This window comes from Dryobates pubescens, chromosome 17 (assembly GCF_014839835.1).
Source record: "Dryobates pubescens isolate bDryPub1 chromosome 17, bDryPub1.pri, whole genome shotgun sequence".
In the NCBI taxonomy this organism is placed as follows: Eukaryota; Metazoa; Chordata; class Aves; order Piciformes; family Picidae; genus Dryobates; species Dryobates pubescens.
In genome coordinates this window covers 9,017,817-9,041,226 of record NC_071628.1, presented here as the reverse complement: position 1 = coordinate 9,041,226, position 23,410 = coordinate 9,017,817, and the positions used below count along the sequence as shown (strand labels likewise).

At 42.7% G+C, this 23,410-nt stretch overlaps 1 protein-coding gene across 3 annotated transcripts in view; it reads right to left on the bottom strand.

Annotated features, from left to right (window-relative positions):
* MAP2K5 (mitogen-activated protein kinase kinase 5) overlaps nucleotides 1–23,410 on the bottom strand; it is a 173,366-nt gene that overhangs the window by 15,542 nt on the left and 134,414 nt on the right. For all 3 annotated transcript variants that reach the window (XM_054168818.1, XM_009903871.2, XM_054168817.1), the window contains 2 exons: nucleotides 10,573–10,634; nucleotides 8,166–8,211 (listed from right to left, as the gene is read on the bottom strand). In XM_054168818.1, coding sequence (XP_054024793.1) covers nucleotides 8,166–8,211; nucleotides 10,573–10,634 — 108 coding nt within the window. The remainder of the gene's footprint in view (nucleotides 1–8,165; nucleotides 8,212–10,572; nucleotides 10,635–23,410) is intronic.

Below are 23,410 nucleotides of genomic sequence, written 5' to 3'. Positions count from 1 at the left end.
CTGGGTTGTTTGTTTTTTAAAAAAGGAATATGTAGGGAAGGCAGCTGACATAAAAATATCAACAAGACAAAATGTTGTTCTCAATGCATCATAAATGGAAGATTTGCAATTCTGCTACCTACATGGGCAAGATGTAAATATTTGTCTCTGTGCCTGGAGAACTACAGAACAACCAGAAGTGCCAAATGAAACATTTGCTCAAATTAAACTGTAAAGCTCAGGAGGCTCAAGTAACCAAAAATATTAACTATATCACCCTAAGCTGCTGCCAATTTGTTTTTGCCCAATTTTCTTAGATTTTCAACACTTCTTTCAGCCAACTTCAGTTATTTCTTTTCACATTTCACTGGGAAGTGCTAGTATATTGTGTAGCTTTAGGGCATGATGGAAAGAGAAAGTCAGATGTTCACATTTTTTGTACAAAGTCAGTGGCTGTACAAGCACCGGGACTGCAGAAGACAGTGAATGAATATAACACCTTCAAACTCTACCACTTGCAAGTTAACCTTGTCACAATCTTAGTCTTCTGTATTTGCTGGATTTAGTGACACTGATAGAATGTGTTTCTCCATTTCAATGGCTGATTTCTCAAGTGACAGAGAAGAGCAAATCATAGCCCTATAGACAGAAATGGCTTTTTTGCTCGAAAGCCAGAGGGAATAGAGAGGGGGAAGATCCATAACCCACCTTTCCACATTTCAGCTGAGAGGGGAATAGGTTGAGCAACGCTGCCACCTAAAAGAATATTTTTTTTCCTCCAACTGCTGAGCTACCCTGAGTGAGGAAATTGATGAGCACACAGTAACAAGAGCATCCTGAGCCCTAGTGTGAAATCCTAACATCGGTACAGTCAATAGAAATTGTGACATTGCCTCCAAGGTATCCATGATTTGACCCAGGACTTCTAGCCCACTGTATGTCTGAATTGATAGATTGAAGATAGAGTTTAATATTTACCATATATATTTAATGGTTGGTGTTGATCATCTTAAAGGTCTTTTCCAACCTAAAATATTGTATGATTCTGTATTTATAACAGCTGAGATACTTGGCTCTGTACTTCTTCCCTTGGGAAATAAGGAGAGAGCCTTTTCCTTCACATCTGGCATGTGTTTTGCTGTCTGTCAGAATTTCTCCTTGTCATGGGGTAAATAACTGGGATCACTGTGACAGAGGAGAGCTAGATATTTGCACACAAAGCTATCCATCACAGGTCCAAGCATGGATAATTTTATGTTGAACAAATAATTGCTGATAGGACATCCTGAACCGGATCAGGAAAAAAGCCCCAACTATCTAATGCTTTCAGGTAGCCAAAGAGGGAAAATTCTTAACTGTGATCCAGCAATGATGCCTAAACATCTAGATGGGTGCTACCTTTCCAGGATTTACAGGATGTTTGTGAAAATCAAACTGCAGACAGGCCTCTGGTCTTTCCCCCACAACCTGTAGAGTCATCTCAGCTACTCAACAATGCCTCTACTATAATGCAAAGGCCAAATGAGCTGCTGGGGGAAATCCCTTTTATTGTCAAAAGTAAGTGTCTGTATTTTATTGGCTTTATTCTGGAGGCTTATATGCAAATCCAGGTGGGATTACGCTGATCCTGCATTTGTTTGTTTAAACCATAAAAAAATACAAGTGTTTCCTAAGAGCTACAAGCAATGGTTTAATGCAATGAGCTCTAAACAAGTTCAGCTCCACCTGAGAAGAGGTGCTACTGTCCAGGCTCTCCAAAATATAACTACTGAAAATACAGATATTGAAGATACAGCTACTGAAGATACAGCTACTGAAAATACAGCTATTGAAAACATAGCTACTGAAAATACAGCTACTTAAAAGCTTCTTATTTTTAATTCCCTGTACTTGCTGGAGATGGGGAACAACCGCCTGGAATCCATTTTTGAGAGTCTGCCATATTTTAACACATTAAACACACAGCCAACCTATCTGTTGTAACTAATGAGATCAGGGTGCCTAGTTTAAACATCACTCCTGAAATGGAGAGAGAGATTGCTGGATGCATAGCAATGGGACATTTCAAAACTACAGTAGGTATTAAAAGAAATACAAAACCAAAACCCACACCGAAGATGATGTTTTCCAGCAGTTGATGACCCAGGTGACACACAACGTATCAGGCAACCTTCTAAATCAGTAAAACACCAACATAAAAAGCATCAGTAATTTTTAAATTTAAGAGGATGAAAGCTACTGGTTGTGATGAAAATTGGGAGACAGCTACTGGTTGTGATGAAAATTGGGAGACTCGAACAAAAATCAATTGAGATGTAATTGAGTACAGAACGTGACTCTCTCCTCCCTCAAAAGCAGTCACAGAATGACAGAATGGGAAGGGTTGGAAGTGACCTCTGGAGATCACCAAGTCCAACCCCCCTGCCAAAACAGGTTCACCTAGAGGTGGTCACACAGAAACACATCCATGTGGATTTTCAATGTCTCTACCACTGCTCTGGGCAGCCTGCTCCAGTGCTCTGCCAGCCTTAAATTAAAGAAGTTCCTCCTCATGTTTAGACAGAACTTCTTACGTTCCAGTTTGTGCCCATTACCGCTTTTCCTGTCGCTGGGAACCGCTGAAAAAAGCCTGATCCCATCCTCATGACACCCACCCTTTAAGTAACAATAAGATCCTCTCTCAATCTTCTCTTTTCCAGACTAAAAAGGCCCAATTCTCTCAGTCTTTCCTCATAAGAGAGATGTTCCAGTCCCCTCAGCATCTTTGTAGCCCTTTTCCATACCCTCTCCAGCAAGCTACTGCCATTGAAGCGGGGAGCCCAGAACTGGACACAGCATGGCATCTTCTTGCCCAATCCTTTCCCTCAGAAATCCAAGCAGCATCTTCAAGACTGTGCTTTTTATGTACCCATGGGAAAGCCTAACAGAAGAACTGCTCCACACTTGACTTTTGGTGTTTCACATACCATTTCTCTAAGTAAATCGCTTTCATTTAAACAGCCATATGTGGCACGCTGGAGTTCAATGCTGCGCTCACAAAAAACCAAACCCCCAAAAAAACCAAACTCAAGGAGACTTCCAAATTTCTACTGGCTCTCTGAAAAACACCCACAATCTGCACAATAAAAGGCCAAGCTTCCAGCTAAAGAAGAGATTTTAAACAATTACCAAAGCAGGGGAGTGATATCATAAAGGCAATTTCTGCGCTAGCTTGTTTTCCCAAACTCTCTTTGCCTCTGAACAGCTAGAACAGATAATAACTATTAGTAAATCAAACTCCTGCAATATCCAGCTGTGTCTCACACATTTACATACAGATAGAATGGGTATATGTTTTTAATATGTATGCGATACGTACTTTTACCACAGCTGAAGTGCATGCTACAAAGGAGGAGGAGAATGGGAATGGAATCAGCATGAGATAATAAAGTGGCCTAGATAAAGTATTAGCCAGCGATTGATCTCAAACAGGGGATGTTGCTTCTCTCTGACCTGATTACTTACTATGCATAGATTCCATTAAATAGAGCTTAGAATGGAAAGCTTCTGAAAAATACCGTAAATACAGTCAGATCTGCAGCTCCCTGAGCCACACCAGCCCGCAGATGCCTACCCAGTCGCTCGGCACGACTCGGAGTTTAAACCTTTCCCACATCACACTCATCAGATACACTTGTGAGCCTCCCCTTCCCTGGCAGCCAGGCTTGTGATGTCAGAAAACTCCATGTTTTACGCGAACACAGGAAGTTTTCACTGCAAAGACTACAGTAATAATCTTTATACAGAAGATTTGTTGAGGTTTTTCTTTTTCAGCTGGAAAAGAGAGAGAGAGAGAAATACGCTAGGATCTAGTGCAAAAATCCCTGGTGCCGAAGGAGGAGTGCGTACAATTTAATTGACTGGATGTCTCCCTCTTCTTAAGAAGGAACAAACTGGAGACAAAAGAGCAGACATCATGAGCACGGGGTTCAGAATAACCACCAGTGAATAATAAAGACTGTTCCTTTCCCTGGATGGACAATTTTCCCACTGCTTGGTGAAATTACTTTTTTTGACTCCTGTGGAATGACGATGACACAGATGACATACAATTTATCAGCCAGCCTTCTAAATTGGTAACACACCACCATAAAAAGCACTTGAAATACCTCCAAACAATTAAATCCTTGGTTACGGCTACATGGAGAAACCGGTGTCACGCCTTGGTTTGTGGCTGGGGACAGGGAAGAAAAGCCACAGAGACCAAATGTGCCCAGAGGAACCCAATTCAGACCGGTCGGAATATGGAAATTCAGTATTCGCTTGCACAAGAGTATCTATGGTACTAGAAAGGCTGATTTTATACAGGAATTTCATACAGCCTTGGCCCTATTTTCTGACAAAATGTGCACAGTGACTTTTAGCAAAAAGGGCTTCCTGACATGATAGGAGGAGTAAATCCATCTCTGAGGTAACCCCCTGACTTCACTGGAGGTGCCAATCTGGCACTCCAGGTATTGTTAGCCAGCTCTTGAAGTGCATTTAACAATTCACTGATTATCAGGAGAGTAGGAAAAGATTGATGTTCTGCTCCTTTCATTTTGCTTGCAGTCTTTAATTATACTAAATTGGTTACAAAATAGTGACTTCCAGTAGGGTTAATGTCCACAGGGGCGAAAGGCTGCACTCCGCTGTTTTCTCCGAGCGAACAATGGTTATGTGTTGCACCTTTCAATCCCTGCTAGTGCTTTTCTTCTAACTAAATACTGCCCCCCCCCCAAACCCCTCAATGAACAAGGTAAAATCCTGCTCTCATTTAAATCAACCTGAATTAAAGCTGACCTTGACAAGTCCAGGATTTCACTGATAGTATCTGCATTCTCCCCACTCCCAGAGTTAACAGGGTGATATCTATCAGAATTACAACAGAGGCTTCAGAACAGATGATGTGGAATTAGAAGGGTATCGTGGGGAGCAATTCTTCCTACAAGAAGGTTGTGAAGATGCTGGAGTGGGACCAGAGAAAGGCTGGTGAAGGGTCTGGAGAACAGGTCCAGTGAGGAGCATCTAAGGGACCTGAGGTTGTTCAACCTGGAGAAAAGGTGGCTGAGGGGAGACCTTCTGGAGCTTGGAGCTAGGTGGGTGTAGGTCTCTTCTCTCAAGAAACAAATTGTAGGACAAGAGGAGGTTTAAGTTTGACATGAGAAACAATTTCTTCCCCCTGAGAACTGTCAAGGCCTCACCTAGGCTGCCCAGGGCAGTGGTGGAGTCCCCATCCCTGGAGGAGGTTTAAAGCCATGTAGATATTATGCTGAGCGGCATGGTTTAGTAGTGGTGACCTGGCAGTGCTGGGTTAATGGTGGCACTCGATGGTCTGAAAGGTCTTTTCCAACCAAAATTACTCTGATTCTGTGATTCAAATTCAGAGGGCATTTAACAGCTTTTGTTCTGGCCCTATATAACCAAGTATGGCAGTTTATTTGGAATCCCAGAGTGGTTTGGGTTAGAAGAGACCTTTCGAGGTCATTTAGACCAACTCTCCTGCAACCAGCAGGGACATCTTCAGTCAGAGCAGGTTGCTCCAATATATATATGCAGTTACACTGTGTGTACACAGCCACATTATTCTGGTTTCTATATGCATATGAGCTGTATAAATAAAGTGCTCCTTGACAAGACGGCTAAGTGCAGGAATGCCAAGGGCTTGACTGTGAGCACCTACTGAGCTAAAAGTGAGTCTGCTAGGGAACAGCACAGGGTGCTCTGAGCCCATCAGTCTGGAGGAAGGAATTTAGGGCAGCTTATGAGGGTCAGCCACATCACAGACAAGACTGGGTCACTCCTTCATTTCAGGAGCAGCCTACCTCATGCTTTAGTACTTGTTGCAAGCTCATTTATAATTGAATAGAAAGTAGCATGAGGAGAAAACTGCATTAAACAAAAGATTTTGTTTAAAAAGTAGGGAGGCTTTGGATTTTTTTTTTTCCTTCCTGTGCTGCTATAATTTTAACATTATTTTACAAAATACCTCCTTTAAAAAGGGACTAACACACTCCAGGGCATGTAGTTGTAAAGATAAATCTGTGCACTTCCCCGGTACCGCAGGCACTCACCCTTTGGCCTCATTTTTATGACTCTACACCCTGGAGTGGTGTTATTGCTTACAAACATACATATATACTTATGGGGGTATGTGGGAGCTGCAGATGTTTTATTTATAAGTGGCAGGCCTATTGCTTCACTGAAACATGCATTTACAAACAGCTATAGGTTTTATGAAACCCTATTCCCTTGTTTTAATAGCTAAGCTATCCAGCCATAGCATAATAGTGCACAAGGTAAATGTCTCTACGTCTTTAGAACCTGTTCCAAGTTTTCTCAGATGTGACTAACTGCAAGAATTTTCCAACCATCAAAAGTTGTGGTGTTTTTTTTTTTTTTTTAAAAAAAAGGACAAAAAATAGACAAAAAAAAAGAAAAAGACAAAATAAGGCAGTGGAAGCCTCTGGTATGTGGCACACACCACCATGACGTGGAGGGGCTCTGATAAACTCTAAGGTCTCATTTTAGCAAGGGATTTAAGCAGGTGCCTAACTTCCAAGGTAAATCCAGTGAAGTTAATATCCTTAAAATGAGATTCACTGTTAAATACTTTACTAACCAGCAGCTAAATGGAGACTTGTCTGGATTCTGAGATACCTGCCCTAAGGCAGCTGCAGAGATTAGCCTTTAACTAGAGAAGAGCTGCAAACGGAAACAGTTGTTTATTCTTCTTGCAGCAAAAAAAAACACAAGAGGGTGCAAACACGTCCTTGTCTTGTTAAAATCTGTTGTCAACAATTATTCCTAGGGTTATTTAATGAAGATAAAAGAAATGATAACGACTTTACATCAGTTATTTTCTTTTATAGAGACACTTTTTCTATATTAAAAATACTTTAGATAGCTTAGATGGGTATTTGGCTATTTTTTATATGTGGATATTTAGATGTTTTGGGTATCTGGATATTTTTGATATGTGGATACTTGGATATTTTTGGTATCTAGATATTTTTTATATCTGGATATTTTAGATATTTAGCTATTTGAACTGTTTCAGCCATTTTAGATATTTTAACTGTTTTAGGTATTTGAGATATTTAGATAGTTTGGATGTCTAGATTTTGAGATTTTTAGTTATTTTAGAGATGTTAGGGTAGTCTGGATATTTAGACAGTTTAGATATTTAGATATGTAAGAATTTTAGATATTACAAGATTTTTAGATATTTAGATTGTTTGGATATTTAGATATTGTAAATATTTATCTATTTCAGGTATATTTTGATATTTTGGATCTTTAGACTTTAGGTACATGACAGGAAACATCGCATAAAAGCAAAACAATGAAGCATTTAAACCTCAAAGAGAACTGAGGCGAGTCAGAGGGGACTACAGAACTCTCATAAATTTGATGAGAGTAAATATTTGTACTAGTTGTTTGATATAATATTTTTCTAGGTGCTTAAAAGGAGTCAAAACAGCACTCTGCACTAGATGCAGAGCCACCAGCTCGAGAGCAGGTGCCCTATTATTGCCTGCCTGGGAAAAAAAGAAAAAACAACTGCAGGCAGAAGAGGAGGACTCTGAGCTCAGATTCCAGCACTTAGAGAGCCCTTCAACAGACAGACCAAACTCTGTATTAACTCAGCCTTCTGTGGTCAATCTAATTTCATTTTACACAGACTGAAGTGAAAACAGTGGTGCCAGTGTTTCATTCCAAACACACTTTTTTTCAGCACATCCTCCTCCATTTTCCATCTTCAGATTTGGTAAGGTTAAGGCTGGCAAACGATGACGAAGAGTGACCTACATTAAGCTGTAATCCCTGGACATCCAAACTGAAAAACCTGTGTATTAAAGCATCAGAATGGTTTTGATTGAAACTTGAGAGCGGTTGTGAAAGTTCTCTATTAACTCTGCAAATCACAAGCAAAGCTTTGCCCACGATGAAGGTAACATCAAAACACCCAAAAAACCCTCAGTGGAAGCAGAATTCCACTTTGGGTTTGTGTGCTCTAAGTGCACGAGCCAGAAAAGAGTTCAGATTTCAATTTGCACATATTGAAAAAGGCAGGCAAAAAAATATGGATACAGTTCCCTGTATACAAATAAAAAGTATTCACTGACAAATAAACACATACTGAGGGGCTCTGAAGTTTCACTTACCATTAAATCTTCAGGTGCTGGCCTTTCCTTTGGCTGCTTTTTCATGCTGTGTGTCACAAAACAAAAGGTTCAGGTATAAACAACAGCTCATTTCTCCTACTTGCTTATATATCAAAGATCTCTTTTAACTCAGAGTGAGGAATTTCAGTGCATTCCGTACCACGTCCCTAACAGTGGCCAAAATGTTAATGGATTTCCTCCTTCCCTCCCATCCCTCCCTGATGGGATGTTGTGGTCTGGGCAGCGTGTAACCATGGGAGTGTGTAAACATAGAGATTATTGCAAAGGCACGGTGAGTTGATTCTCATTTTGCTGGGGATTATTACATAGCTTGACACAGTGTGTTCCACAAACAGGTGGGAAATTTCACTCCTTTAGGAGAAGTCACAATACCCTGGGGTTCCTACCTTCATTTTTCCACATTTATTTCCATTACACTGCAGGGTGATAGTTCATTACGCAGCATTAACCTGTTTATAAGATCATGTTTCTCATCCCAACAGTCCTAGTTTTCCGTGCAACAGGTGCAATTAGCTATTGAAGGCTGTGCTTAGCTGCATGAAGGAACACAATAACATGGCACAGAGGTGACCATCAGGAGCTGCCTACTGACTAATTGGATTACATCCAAGCAGCCAGTGTTTATGGTGTAATTGGCATAAAGTCATAAAGTCTGACACGCCGCTCGCTTGACGTCTCTAAGACTTATTAGGAATTAAACAGTGTATGTTTGGTTCTTTTAAAGGAGTGAGTGGTGCCTCCCACTCAAAGGTACGGCCAAAATAATGCCAAATCTAAAATGCTGGATGATCTGTGCTGTGAATTCCAGGTATTAACGACACAATTTGCCTTCCCTACAAACAACTACAAGCCCTTGAAATAAAGCAAGTAACACGAGCTTGCCCGACGAGCAGGTCGGGAGCAGTTCTAATCTGACAGTCCAAAGTAGCTGCCTCCCCAGGGAAAACAAGGCTATTAGCCACCATCAGTTATGCTTCAGTTTGACATCTGTGGAAATTTTAACACAGGTTATATCCCTCCCCTCTGTCTCACTGAGGGTTTGGTTTTTTTTTTAAAGCAGTCTGTCATCTATTTTTCTGGCCAGGAGAAGTAGTGCAGACCTCCAGGCACATCGGTTTAGTCGCGCTGCAGAATCCTCCAAATAGCTCTTTGTAAACTGAAACTATTGACAACAGAGGCCTATGTTACACCAACTTTAATTATTTAGTTACTTTAATTAACCGATAATCAGACTGCTTTTGTGTCTGTGTTATTTGTTACAGGCTATATCAGTCCTGAGAGGTATTTTCTCCTATGCTCTCTATTCAAAAACTCCATTTTAGTAGGGGACTTTTACCACAGTGGCCCTGGCATGGAGCAGAGAACTTGAAAGTGGAGGAAAGCTCAATTTAAAGAGTTCTGGGGCTGAGGGCTTTGAGCAGGATGTGTCCCCGAGGCAGGATTCCCTCTGGCCACACGGTTGCCACTCACAGTGGCACACGCTGAGCTGGCTGTGTCTGATTCAGAACAGCCGAGCATCCAGCCCGGATGTGTGTTTGCAGAAGAGATACTCCCCCTCAAACACTGTGTGTTTTTACAGCATTCGTTCTTGTTTCATCCTGCCATACATTAAGGGCTCTCCTCTATTTTGGCAGCACTCATGCTTGTTTCTCCTGCCATACATTAGTGGCTATCCCGTTTTTAGGTGGGGACTGCGGGGATGTTAAAAAGACTTTTTTTTCCCCTCCTGTATTCCCCCCCCGCCTTCACTTTGTTTCTTTAGGATAGCATCCCCTCAAGATTTGTATTCTCTAGTCACTCCAGGACCATATTCTTTATCCCACAGATTCCTTCTCCCTTAATTTAAAAGGTTTTCCATCAACTATTCAGTTTTAAGGAAAGAAAATATACCCAGTGGTGTGTTTTAACATACGACTCTCAGTAAAAATTACTTACTGAAAAGCCAATAAATTAATCAAGGCTGCCTGCCTTGCTAAATATCGAGGCAAATTTATAGGCAATATTATATTAAAAAAAGCCCCTGAATAATGATGATATCACAAATGTCTTTGTGGTTGCTCTGCCCCCAGATGAACTGGGAGGGGGCTCACTGCACAGGACTGCACCCGCAGTCGGGGCAGGTTTATTAAAAGAGGAGAGGAAAAAAAACCCAGCCCCAAACCAAAACCACAACACCCTTGTAAGTACTTTTACGACCCTTTGTGTAAATAACGTTTACATAATTTAAACAGTTTGCTTAGCTTTGCTGCCCCATCTGCCCAAGGCCCCCAAGTCCCTCTTCTCTCAGAAAGGATGCAAGGAAAGCCATAAGGTCTCGCCGAGCTGCCGAGTTAATGGCATGTATCATTTACATTGAGGGCATGGCATGTTTGCAAACCGAGCTTACCATTGAGTGATGAAGTGTACAAATGGCTCAGAGAACTCCCCGGCTGGAAGGACCGGCGATTCCTGGGATTGGATTGAAACAAGAAGCAGAGTCAGGAGGAGAGAAGATAATTTTATTTCCCCCACCCCCTTTTTTTTTTTCTTTTTAAGGAGAGTAATCTAACAGCGACAACAAAACAAAACACACACAGACAGACACAAAGCAAGCAAAAAGCCCCCACGAAGCGACAAAGTCCCCTTTTCACACAGAGAATTTGAGGGAGAAAGGTACAAATCCTTCTGAGAACGTGTTATAAAACACTGAATTTCCACTAATGAGTATTACACAATGGGTAAAAACATGTGGAAAGACACTGAGGGGAGGTGAAAAAAGGACAATGATAGCCACAGGGTAAAAAGGAAGGTAGGGAAAGTGTAAATGAGAAATTAATGATTATTTAAGTAACACACAAATGGTCTTGTAATTAACAAAGAGCTGTGAAATTATTCTTGTGTTGACCTTTGTTTCTTTCACTGCATTCGCTATTTATTTACACTCATGTTTATTTACACTTATTCATTTTAGAGGCTGTCCTCACATGCTGTCTGTTCTAGATTTAAAAGGCAGAAAACATTTTTAACGAGGGGGGGGGTGTGTGTGAAAAAAAACCCACCCAAAAGACAAACAACCAAGCACAGGATTTACCAGTCTGGTGGTAGAAAATAACCAGCTAGCATTTATGAAAGGGGAGAAAAGGAAATAAATTAAGAGCAGGAGAGGGGGGAAAAAAAAATAAAGAAAGAGAGGGAAGAAACACCATCACCATTTGCAAAAACAAAAACAAAAGGAAAAGGAAAAAAAGGGGGGGAAAAAAAAAAGGGCTTTACGAATTTAGGAGTTTTTCCAAGAATGACAGAGAGCTCCACTGTGTTTATAGTGTAACAGCTCAGGATGTAATGAAATTACACTGCAGAGTACTTTAACAGTGTCATCTCATTAGACCTACAGTTGGAACAAGAGAGCCACATAAAACAGGCAGCTGCAAATGACTCCATTCTCATCTATTCTCATTTGCTATTAAAAATACCTTTCGGCGGCTTTTTCCCTCCCTGACATCCCTCCACAAAGTACCCTGCAAAGTATGATACATGCACCTATTTAAATTAACAAAGGAATGACTTATTTTAATCTCACTGTGCTTTGGAGTGCTTTGGCCATTTGGATGAGCAATATATCATTACATACAACCTTCCAGCGCTGCAGGCAAGAAACTCAGAGCGTGCAGCATTTGGTGGGAGCCAAACAATTTCTCTAGCACACAACTGTGTCAAATGCATGCATGTATTCATTATTGGGAGCGGGAGGAAATAGCTTTGATGTAGTGGAAAAAAGAAGATGATAAAAGCACCTCTGCAATGTGTGTGCCATTATCAATGGTGGCAGATAGACACAACTGCAGAGCCTCCTATGTGATTAGTAAATATACATATAATTGCTGTGGCCAATTATCAGAAAAATGAGATCGGTAATTACAAGACAGAAAATTAACTAGAACTCTTATTAAGGCTTTGTTTCCAATTCCAACAATTGGAAACTGCTGGAAAATACAATTAAATCAAAAGTAACTGAGGAGGTAAAAGGAGAAGCCAAAATTGCTTTACAATTTTCAAAGACTCCCATTAAATGCAAGGAGTGTTTGATATAACATGCCCAAATCCTCTTTGAACTTAGGCTGGGGTGAGGGAGAGGTTATTGTTTCTAAACTTATAAATGACATCAATATAGGAAGGTTTCCACTGGAGAGTGGAAGGAACACAAGGAAATAAGCAGAGCAATTAAACTTTCTCCACTTCAAAGAACTGTGTGTGAAAATTATTCATGTTAATAGAGAAAATACAGAGCAAAATGCCAGCCTTGCTTCAAGAGAGTGGAGCTCAGCAGGCTTTGATTCTCCCCATCATCTTCTCTTGTCCAGCAGAGCCTTCCTGGGCTTCACAGAATCACAGAATGGTAGGGGTTGAAAGTGACCTCTGGAGATCACCGAGTTCAACCCCCCAGCCAAAGCAGGATCACCCAGGGCAGGTCACACAGGAATGTGTCCACCATACAAAGGCTGCTTTCCCAGGTGGGACTTAAAGCAGAGCAGGTATGAAATGAACCTGCCACTGTGTTTCAGTATTTGAAGTGTGGCTACAAAGAAGATGGAGACTCCCTTTTGAAAAGGAATCACATGGAAAAGATGAGGAGTGATGGGTACAAGTTACTCCTGGGGAGATTCTGATTGTACACAAGAGGGAAATCATTCACAAGGAGATCAGCCATTGGAATAATCTCCCCAGGAAAGTGGTGGAGTCTTCAACATTGGGCACTTTGGAGATTCAGCTGGGCCAGCTTGTTTAGACTGGGCTTTTCATGGAATCCTAGTATTGTTTTGTTTGGAAAACACCTCTAAGATCATCAGCTGCAACCATCAACCTAAGACCACCATGGCCATTAAACCATGTCCCAAAGTACCACGTCCATACATTTTCTGAACACTCCAGACACTGAACACTCAGACTCCACCAACTCCCTGGGCAATCTATTCCAATGCCTGTAAGGTTGGACCTTTTACCATGAAAGGTTGGACCAGATGTTCCTGGATGCCCCTTCCAACCTGGGATTTCACGATTCTACGAAACTCTGTGGGCATGTATTACTCATCAGTCTGAAAACGAGCAGGCGAAGCAATCAAAGCACATGCCCTGGGGAACTGGCTCTGCCCAGCAATCTACCCCCACTGTTTAAGTAAAATCCAAGTGAGAAGCTTGTTCCAACCATCTCACCAACAGGGCTGCCAGCTCAGAGCAGCCCATGCAGGGGAACAGGCCAGGCAATGGGCACTTCACACGGATTTGGTAAGTGATCATTTCTGCAGTCCCAGAGAGATGACAGACCCATCACAGAGTCAACCACAGCATGAAACAGAAGGAGTAGCTGATGAGCTGCTTGGAAGCCACCAGCTTTTCACTTTGTCTGTCTGAAGCTAAGCTGGCATCAGGGTTCATGCAGGCAAGAGAAGAAGCTGCTCCATTGGTATTAACACGATGGGAATGGAGCACAGTCAGGGGATGAGGTGCTCCTCCATAAGCATGCAAGAAAATGTTACTAGCATGAAAGTAAAAAATACTCTCTTTCCCTTCTGTACAATGCTGGTATTTCAACCACATCCTACTCTATTCTGCTGCAGACCTGTCTCCTCCTGGTTAGAGGAGACTTTTAAGATGATCAAGTCCAACTGTTAACCTGGCACTGCCTGATCACTACTAAACCACGTCCCTCACCACCACATCTCCACAGCTTTGAAACTTCTCCTGGGGTGGGGAATCCACCACTGCCCTGGGCAGCTCTGGGCCAGGACTTAGCAGCCCTTTTCTGGTTGGTCTGTTGCCAGGAGCTCAGGAAGAGCTTTTGTGGGTGGGCATGGGTAGAGATGGACACCAACTGGATGGCCATATGAAAACCAGATGCTTTTAATAGCCTTCCCAAGGATTTTACGCTGGGCACCCATAAATTTTCTGGCTATTTGTCTGATGAATTGAAAGCCTTTTGGGAGAGAGCATCAATCTCAAGGAAACATGTTTAAAGGCAAAAAAGATCAGTCCAGATACAATCTTTAATCTCGCTCCTGTCCATAGGAGCCAATGGTTACTCTACAGCATAGGTAAGACAGGGGAGTATAATTACAGAATCATTTTGTATGGAAAAGATCTTTAAGATCATCATGTCCAACCATTATCTTACTCTGCTGCTTAGAAGATTCTGGTTGCAGCTAAACCTGGAAAGTACAGACCCTAAACTTCTGAAGGTGGACACTGAAAAGGTGCCTTAAATGCGGCATTTTACCTTTGTGTGAAAGAGAAAACCTCCAGCAGTACCTACCCAGGGAAACCAAGGACCTAAAGATTTCAGTTTCTGATGTTTTCCATGCACAATCTTTTGAGCACTAGAAAGGAGGGAGGATTTTGTGGTCAGAACCATTTTTAATGGGAGAAAGTGCAGGTATGGGCTGCCCGGGGAGGTGGTGGAATCACCATTATTGGAGGTGTTCAGGAGGAGACTTGATAGGGTGCTTGGCTGCATGGTTTAGTTGATTAGGTGGTGTTAGATAATAGGTTGGATGTGATGATCTCAAACGTCTCTTCCAACCTGTTCTGTTCTGTTCTATTCTATTCTATTCTATTCTATTCTATTCTATTCTACTCTACTCCACTCAACTCTACTCCACTCAACTCTACTCCACTCAACTCTACTCCAACCTCTGCAACTTGAGCAATGATGATGTTGCTGTAGAAAAGGAAAACTGTCCAACACCACACAAAATCCTATATTGCATCCTGAACTTCCCCAGACCTTGGCTGACACTCAAAGAGATGGGTGTATGAAGAAACAAAGCAAAGCTACATGCCTCTACCAAGTCTACATTGTCTGTGTGATGCAATAGTCGCATCTGATGTAACCACAGGGACTGATCTGGCTGCATTCCCATGTTCTGCCTTTATTTGATACCAACCTGTATGCTGAGATAGCATCATAGAGTCGTTTTAGTTGGAAAAGACCTCTGCAATCATCTAGTCCAACTGTCAACCAAAGACCACCATGGCCATTAAACCATGTCCCAAAGCATCATGTCCACACATTTCTTGAACACCTCCACATCATATTAGTAGAACCCCCAGATTTTAAAGGAGTGAGGAATGCGTACAGTAATTTTACACTGGGAAATGGTTCTTTCATTTTCCTTAAATACTGGATCTTCTAACCAGTATCATGTAGACATCTGTACTATGGGTGCTGCTAACATGGCAGCAAAGACTCAAATGGTTGTCAGGGCTGATGTACCACTGATCTCTGTACCCCCAGGCAGCTTATTCCCAAGCCTGGCTACTTCCTTAAGCATCCAAGCAACACTTCCACAATGAGATCTGCTGCAGGAGAAGACAAGACTGGGCTCTGATTCCTCCAAACTGGCCAAACTGTGCAAGCACAGTGAGAACAGGGAAGGGTGATAGGAAAAAAAAGTTTGAGTGATGCCTTTGCCTTGTGAATAATGAACAGTTCAAGGAGGTCAACCCATTACAACTGAAACCGTTTAATTATTAATTATGCACAATCTATGAGCAAAAGGACAAGTTCAGAATGTTTAATGTGTGGTAACTCCAACTGGACCCTCTCTTGGCATTTTGTTATTAGCACTTGTCAGCAAGGTGCTCAGGCATAAAGAAAAAAGCTCAGCAGCAGAAAATCTCAGCTAGCAGGAGGAGGGAAGGCTTTAAACTTCAAACACTGCTCCTAATATTTAATTTATAGAGTGCCAAGGCTCTGGTATAAACCTTATTGACTTCCAGGGACTTAGGGAAGTCACATTATCTAAATGAAGACCTGAGAATGAGAATACTGAGACAATCCTTCCACAAGCTCTCTCTTTTGGAGGGAGCAATAACATTTCAATCTGCAGCTTTTTTTTTCTTCATAGGTCTGAAGAAAGGAAGAGTGGACCACCTAACAGCATGTCCAGATGGCAACCAATCCTTTGCAGCCTCTGCAATAAGAGCTTGAATTACACATCTGAGCATTATCCCCACCTACTTCTCAAACCTATTACTTGAAATGTCTCTTGATCTGTTTGCTCTCACTAAGCAGAGCAGTACAGAGATGGCACAGAGGCTCAGGAATAAATAATGCTCATCAAAGCCACAAAAACATACAGATAAGGCACCTTTCCCCTCTCTTCTCTCTGGCTTGGAGGTTTACCTGGCCAACCTCAAGAGGCAAATTCAACAGATACAGCTCTGAGTTGCTTATTCTCTTTGAAAACACTCTTACAGAATTTGGGAGCAGTGCTTGACTGGCAAAAACACACCAAAAGCATCCCATGCTTCACACCCTGTGTTTTGAGAGCAAGTATTTTCTCAAAGCAACTGAAAGCCTGATATTTATCACATCCTTTCCGAAAAGCCCACAATCTCCCTATGAGAGGAAAATCAGCAAAGACAGCTTTCTACCTCAAACCTTCAAGGCGGCAATGGCAAAGCCCTCAGCTACGTGTTAAGATCAAACCCGTGTTCCTCCTACTTCCTCCTTTGGAGGCCAGCCCAGTGGACAGCCACAGTGCAGAACAATGGCGAGCCATCACCCAACACATCTCCAGAAGCAAGCCAGGCTGTGAAGGGTTAAATTTTCCCATTCCCCACAGCTACTGCTATTCTGCATTCCTCTCTCCTCAGTGTGAACGCTTGTGCAGAAGGAAATGCCATGGTCCTATGGCTCGATGGCCACAGGAGGGAAGTTAGCAGAACCCAGCAAACCAAACTCCAGTTCCTCTCTCCTCTGGGTTTCCAAGCACACCCTGCCTTGGAAATTACCATCTCCTCTGGGCAGATAATCCTATTCTGCAACTTGCCCATTGATGCTGAAATGGCAGGATTTAATAAATTATGGGTGTGCTTCACAAAGCGTTTCTGGCTTATCACTTCAGCCTAAAAAAGAAAATCAGAATCTCTAGGATTGAAGAACTTTAATGCACTCCAGCGTTCAAAGAATACAAATATTTTTATACAGCAGCTGCTGCTTTTTTTACTTTGTGGCCAAATAGTGATATGGTTTGGGTTGTGGGTTTTTTTTTTTGTTTCAGGGAAATTTAAGTTTCAGAAGCACCAGAAATGCTGCCAGGTGCAATTACACGTAATAAACACATCGAGCTGTTCCAACCAGAGCAGCAAATATTGTACATGTTCAGATTGACTCCTACAAGGACAACTTTTTCACAGCATTCCTTTAAAAAAAAAAAAAACAGCCACAAAAACAACAACAACGAAAGAAACCTTTTCTGACTTTCAAGCCAATCTACTTCAAAAGCCTTGCACAAACCTAATGGCAGGTGATTTCCTACAAGTAACACGTCTGCAGAAGACAGCGATGACTGGAGGTGGCTCAGAGGTCCAGACTTGAAAGCGTTTCTGGATTGTCCCTGTTACACTCCCACCCCCAGCAGGAAGGTGAAAGATGATTACATCTCTGCACCAGGTCGCTTCTTGCTCTTTTCTTAGCAGCAGATGCCAAATGTGACAAATGATACATGGGGGCATTTTGGTGTGAAGTTTTGTCTGCAGGGATTGGAGTGTCAGCAGTAAACTCATTTATTTCCAGATCTCTAGCTGGATGGGAACCAAGGTCGAAAGGCCAGTGTTTTATCCACCAAAACACTCAGCCTACCTTTAACACTTCAAATCACGTGAGGGCCAGCTTATTCTCCAAGCTGTGCTACCTGCTCCCCAAGTTCTTCACAACACCACATCCAAGTAACCTACATTTGTACTGAACACACACAATGATGCCTCCGGTTAAACAAGTCAGGAGGTACTTGGGGCTATTCTATTGTCACTTCTGCAGCACTTGCTAGTGTGGGAGCTCTCCTCCTTCTCTTCTGTGGTAAGACCACACCTGGAATACTGTACACAGTTTTGGACTCCACAATTCAAGAGAGACAGGGATCTGCTGGAGAGTCCACCAGAGAGCTATGAGAATGATTAGGGGACATGACCATCTCCCCTATGAAGAAAGACTGCAAGACCTGGGGCTGTTTAGTCTTGAGAAGAGAAGGTCAAGAAGAGATCTTACCAGTGTCTATAAATGTCTGAGGGATGGGCATCAAGATGAAGGTGCCAGGCTCTTTTTGGTGGTGGCCAGTAACAGGCCAAGGAACAAAGGGTACAAGCTGGAACACAGAAGAAACTTTACCATGAGGGTGACAGAGCCCTGGAGCAGGCACTCAGAGAGGTTGTGGAGTCTCCTTCTCTGGAGACTTTCAAAACCCACCTGGATGGATTCCTGTGTGACCCACTCTAAGCGATCCTGCTTTGGCAGGGGTGTTTGGACTCAAAGAGCTTTAGAGGTCCCTTCCAAGACCTACCAGAATCCTAGAAGGATTCTCTGAAGGGGGTCTACAAGAAGGCTGGGGAGGGACTTCTCAGGATATCAGGTAGTGATAGGACTAAGGGGAATGGAATGAAGCTGGAGGTGGGGAGATTCAGGCTGGACGTGAGGAGGAATTTCTTCACTGTGAGAGTGGTGAAGCCCTGGAATGGGTTGTCCAGGGAGGTGGCTGAGGCCCCATCCCTGGAGGTGTTTAAGCCCAGGCTGGATGAGGCTCTGGCCAGCCTGATCTAGTGTGGGGTGTCCCTGCCCATGGCAGGGGGGTTGGAACTAGACGACCCTTGTGGTCCCTTCCAACCCTGACTGATCCTATGATACTATGATTTTTTTTTTCAGAGCCCAAAAGGGGGAATGAAATAAGGGGAAGAGTTTAATTAACATCAGGAATAATCTACAGCGTTAAGACGCGATGTTTTCTACCTCTTGCCCAAGCTTTGTACTTGTCAGTGTGGCTCTCCAAAGGGCCTTGCAGAGGAGGGGAGAGGTAGCTGGAAAAGCAGGTTAATCCTTTTACCGTAACTGTAATTGCTTTCTCTCTCAAACAAACATCGGAATTTTTTCCCTCTCATTGCCGGTCTCTTGTCGATCATAAGCTAGCAGAGCACAGCAGTGTTTTGGGTAGCTACACACACAAATCCACACATTTCAAATAGCTAAGGCACAGCAGCATGAAGCGCAGCCTTTACCTGTTCGCACCGAAGGGACTCAATTGAAAAACTAAAGCCATTTATTGTTCCCTTTTTTCCTCTGTACACTCCCAATGTATTTTTATTGCTTTTTCATAAAACACCGCCGCAAATAATCAAGCATGACCATTGACATCCACAAGATTGAGTTTTAGGAACCATTAAATGAGCTTGCCCTCTTGGGAAGGTTCTTGCTCAGGTTGGTCTAAAGGTAATTATTCAGCAATTCCTACCTGTGGTTTTACCTTGTTCCTATATGAGTCCTGGAATCTCATACACTGGTAAGGTCACAGTTTCTGTCTCAATAAAAGTACACCCTAAACCAACTTCTCCACAGGACAAATGATGGTGGGTTTGAGACCACAAGTGGGTCTATCCTAACGCCAGCTTTTCTTGCATGGAAATCTTCAAAACTCTGGGAATTTTCCAGGCTGGATGTTGCTGTTTACACAATGTAAATCATTATGTGCCTATCCTAACACTAGCTTTTCTTGTGTGGAAATCTAACCTTGAAAATGTGCAGTTTTGATGGTGCTGCTGTTTATGCATTTAAAATCATTATGTGTCTATCCTAACATCAGCTTTTCTTGTGTGGAAACCTTCAGAACTCCAGGAACCAGCAACAGAACAAGAGGACACAGCCTCAAACTGTGCCGGGGAGGTTTAAGCTTGAGGTGAGGAGAAAGTTCTTCACAGAGGGAGTTCTTAGCCATTGGAATGTGCTGCCCAGGGAGGTAGTGGAGTCACTGTCCCTGGAGGTGTTCAAAAGGGGTCTGGACGCGGCACTTGAAGCCATGGTTTAGTAGACATGAGGTTTGTGGTGACAGGTTGGACTTGATGATCTTTGAGGTCTTTTCCAACCATATTGATTCTATGATGATTCTATGAATGTTCAGGGTTAGGTATTTTTCATGCACTGAAATCAATACCTGAGACTCTAAAGGGAAATTTCTAAAGGAAAAAAGGAAGTCTTGTTTCATTCTGAGCATTTGGAGTTTTCCACTTCATTTATAGAATAGCAAAACATAGCACTGATGTGTATGGGTAAGAAATTCAGGACTCAAGAGGTCTTCAATGAGTGATTTGATCACAGAATGGCTTGGTTGGAAGTGATCTTAAAAAACATCTATTTCCAAGCCTCCTGTCCTGGGCCAGGACACCTCTCATGAGCCTTGAATACCTCCAGGGAGGGGGCATCCACAACTTCCAGTGTCTCATCACCTTCACAGTAAAGAATTTCTTCCTAATGTCCACTCTGTATCTACCATGCTCTGGTTTAAAACCATTATCCCTTGTCCCATCACTACAAGCTCCTTCCAAAATGTCCCTCCCCAGCTCTCCTGTATTCCCCTTCAGGTAACTGGAAGGTCACGCTAAGGTCTCCCAAAGCTTTCTCTTCTCCAGGCTGACAGACCCAATGCACTTAGCCCTCTGATCATCTTTGTGGCCTCCTCTGGACCTTTTGCAACAGACCCATGTCCTACTTGTGCTGGGAGCACCAGAGCTGGCTGCAGTACTCTAGCTGAGGTCTCACAGGAGCAGAGGGGGCAGAATCACCTCCCTTGACCTGCTGATCACACTTCCTTGGATTCAACCCAGTGCACACTTGGTTTTTGTGGGCTGCCAGAGCACACTGCCAGCTCATGTCAAGCACCTCATCAACCAGCACCCTGAACACCCTGTGGATTTTTAAGGCAATGCCATAGCAATAAACAGAGGGATTTATTTAACCAGGTTAAAAATAAAAGAAGGGAATAGAAACAACCGGATAGGTTAACAGGCATTAAGTGCAGGTTATTTTTTCTATGGGAAGACACTGAAATGCCTCACAGCTCAGCATCAGCACTACCCTGGTGGTTAACTGATGCTGCTAAAGATTTCTAGAGTATGGATTTAAAAAAAAAAAAAAAAAAAGAAAGAGAAAAGAAAAGAGGTCTTTGGTTTGTGGAGTTTGTGAAGTCCTTGAGCTAGATTAAACTGCAGTCTTGTGAGACCGAGTATCTCTGTGGGGGCACTTAACAGAAATGCTCAAGAAACTCATGGAAAGCTTCTCACTACTTACTCATGAAGCTATCAAAGGAAGGATTCGTGAGGACAACTAATTAATTTTTTCCTTTAAATTCCTGCCTCACTCATCAAATAAGCAGGGTTTGCAGTGCTGCCTCCTGTTTGTCAAAATAAGGTTTGCTCTTGAAAGTCTCCACTCCTCAAGCTTCTAATGCAACTGGAATAAAGCAATAATTGATCTAAAACCTGACAGAAATCTTTTTTTCTCCCTAGTTCAATGTATCTTTCAACACAAAAGCCAGAAGCAACACCCAGAGTCACTACCACACTGAGATAAGGCAAGGAAACCCTGAAACCAAAATTAATTTCTTTCAGGTTATGAAGAAGAAAGGGTTAGAAACTAGAACTGATGCTTAACTACAGAGCTCATGACCACAACTGCTCCAGTACAGCAAAACCTGGCTTACAGCAAACACCCACAGGGCTGGCAATAATTGCTTTCCTAGAAGGGATACTCCAACAAAATACAGGTCAAAGAAAGAACCCTGGAGAGGTTAAGGAAAATTTAAAGGAGTTGGTTAAGTCAGGATTACTCTCTATAGGATGCATTCCCACTGTAGGCTTTGTCCATCCAACCTTCTCCAGATACAGAGCAGAATTCCAGCATGGTGGGGGTTGGAAGAGACCTCTGGGGATCATCTAATCCACCCAATCTGCTAGAGCAGGGACACCCAGAGCAGGTTGCCCAGGATCACGATATCTAGGTAGGTTTGGAATCTCCCCAGAGAAGGAGACTCCACAACTTCTCTGGGCAGCCTGGACCAGTGTTTCATCACCCACAATGAGGTCAATCTACCATACAGCCAATACCTCTACAGTCAAAAACCCCAGGATGGGAATCTGACAGAGCTGTTGGGTTTGGCCTTTTGGGATCTTCATACACAATCTGCCATCTCTCAGGTGTGTTACTTGACACTGATTTGACTAGCAAGGAAGAAGAAGGACATTTGTAGGAGGTTTTAGAGACTGCATCTGGAACAGAGCCGAGGGAGGACCTACACACCCACTTCCTACATCAGACATGGAGCTAACAAGTAAATAAGTAGCTACAGGTTGGAAGAATCTTGAAAACAATTCCACTTCTCAACTGACTGCAAGGAAGCATGTAGGTTTTCCGGGAGATTGCTGAAGGGTTGGAGGCTAAGCAGGGAACAGCTGGGATTTTTTTGTCAACTAAAAAAAATAATCATGGGAGGCATTCTCAGACTGTGAACAGCAAGGGAGGTTAAAAACCTAATTTTACTTATAATCTTTAGGTTTCAGAGTCACCCCAGTAAGTGAAATTGGGTGGCCTGCATCTCTCCCATGCATCACTGCAGGGGCCTGCCATATTAATAATGTTATTCTGGGGCTGTGTTGTTTGCTGTTCCAAGTTATCATCTGAAACAGATTCCAATCATAAAAATGTTCCTTTTAAAATGCAACTTATGAAGCAGAATCCCACTGCTGATACTGCACTGAAAATTCATAGATTCACAGAATGGTTTGGGTTGGAAGGAATCTTAAAGCTCATCCAGTTCCAACCCCCTGCCATGGGCAGGGTCACCTCCCACTAGACCACGTTGTTCATAGCCTCATCCAACCTGGCCCTGAACACCTCCAGAGAGGGGGCATCCATGACCTCCCTGGGCAGCCTGTTCTAGTGTCTCACTACCTTCACTGTAAAGAATTTCTTCCAAACATCTAGTGCAAATCTACCCTCCCCTAGCTTTGTCTGCTTGACCAGGAAACACAGGGTCTCATCTAGGACATCTTCCCAGCCCTGCAATGGCTCCTGCTTCCAGCAGCACTTTGTTCTCCTTTATACTGGAGTGTTCCTGGAAAGACTGCACACCCAGTAAACCATGCATACTCTTCCCAACAGGGATTTATCTGCACCACTCAATGCTTGTCATGGAACATTTTAGTAAGTCGGAGACAAGCTAAGTTGAGAGTTAGAATATTAAACGACTCTCTGCTCCCAAATAACAACAGCCTGCCTTTATTACTGCTGGCTATGTTGCAGGGCAAACCACATTAACAACTAGTCTATCCTCATCTTTGGACCAGAAGCAGGAGTCTTATCATGGTGGGAGATGCTGCTACGATTAGGAGCGTTGCTTAAATGAGCGTGTCTTATTTGTAGCTGGATC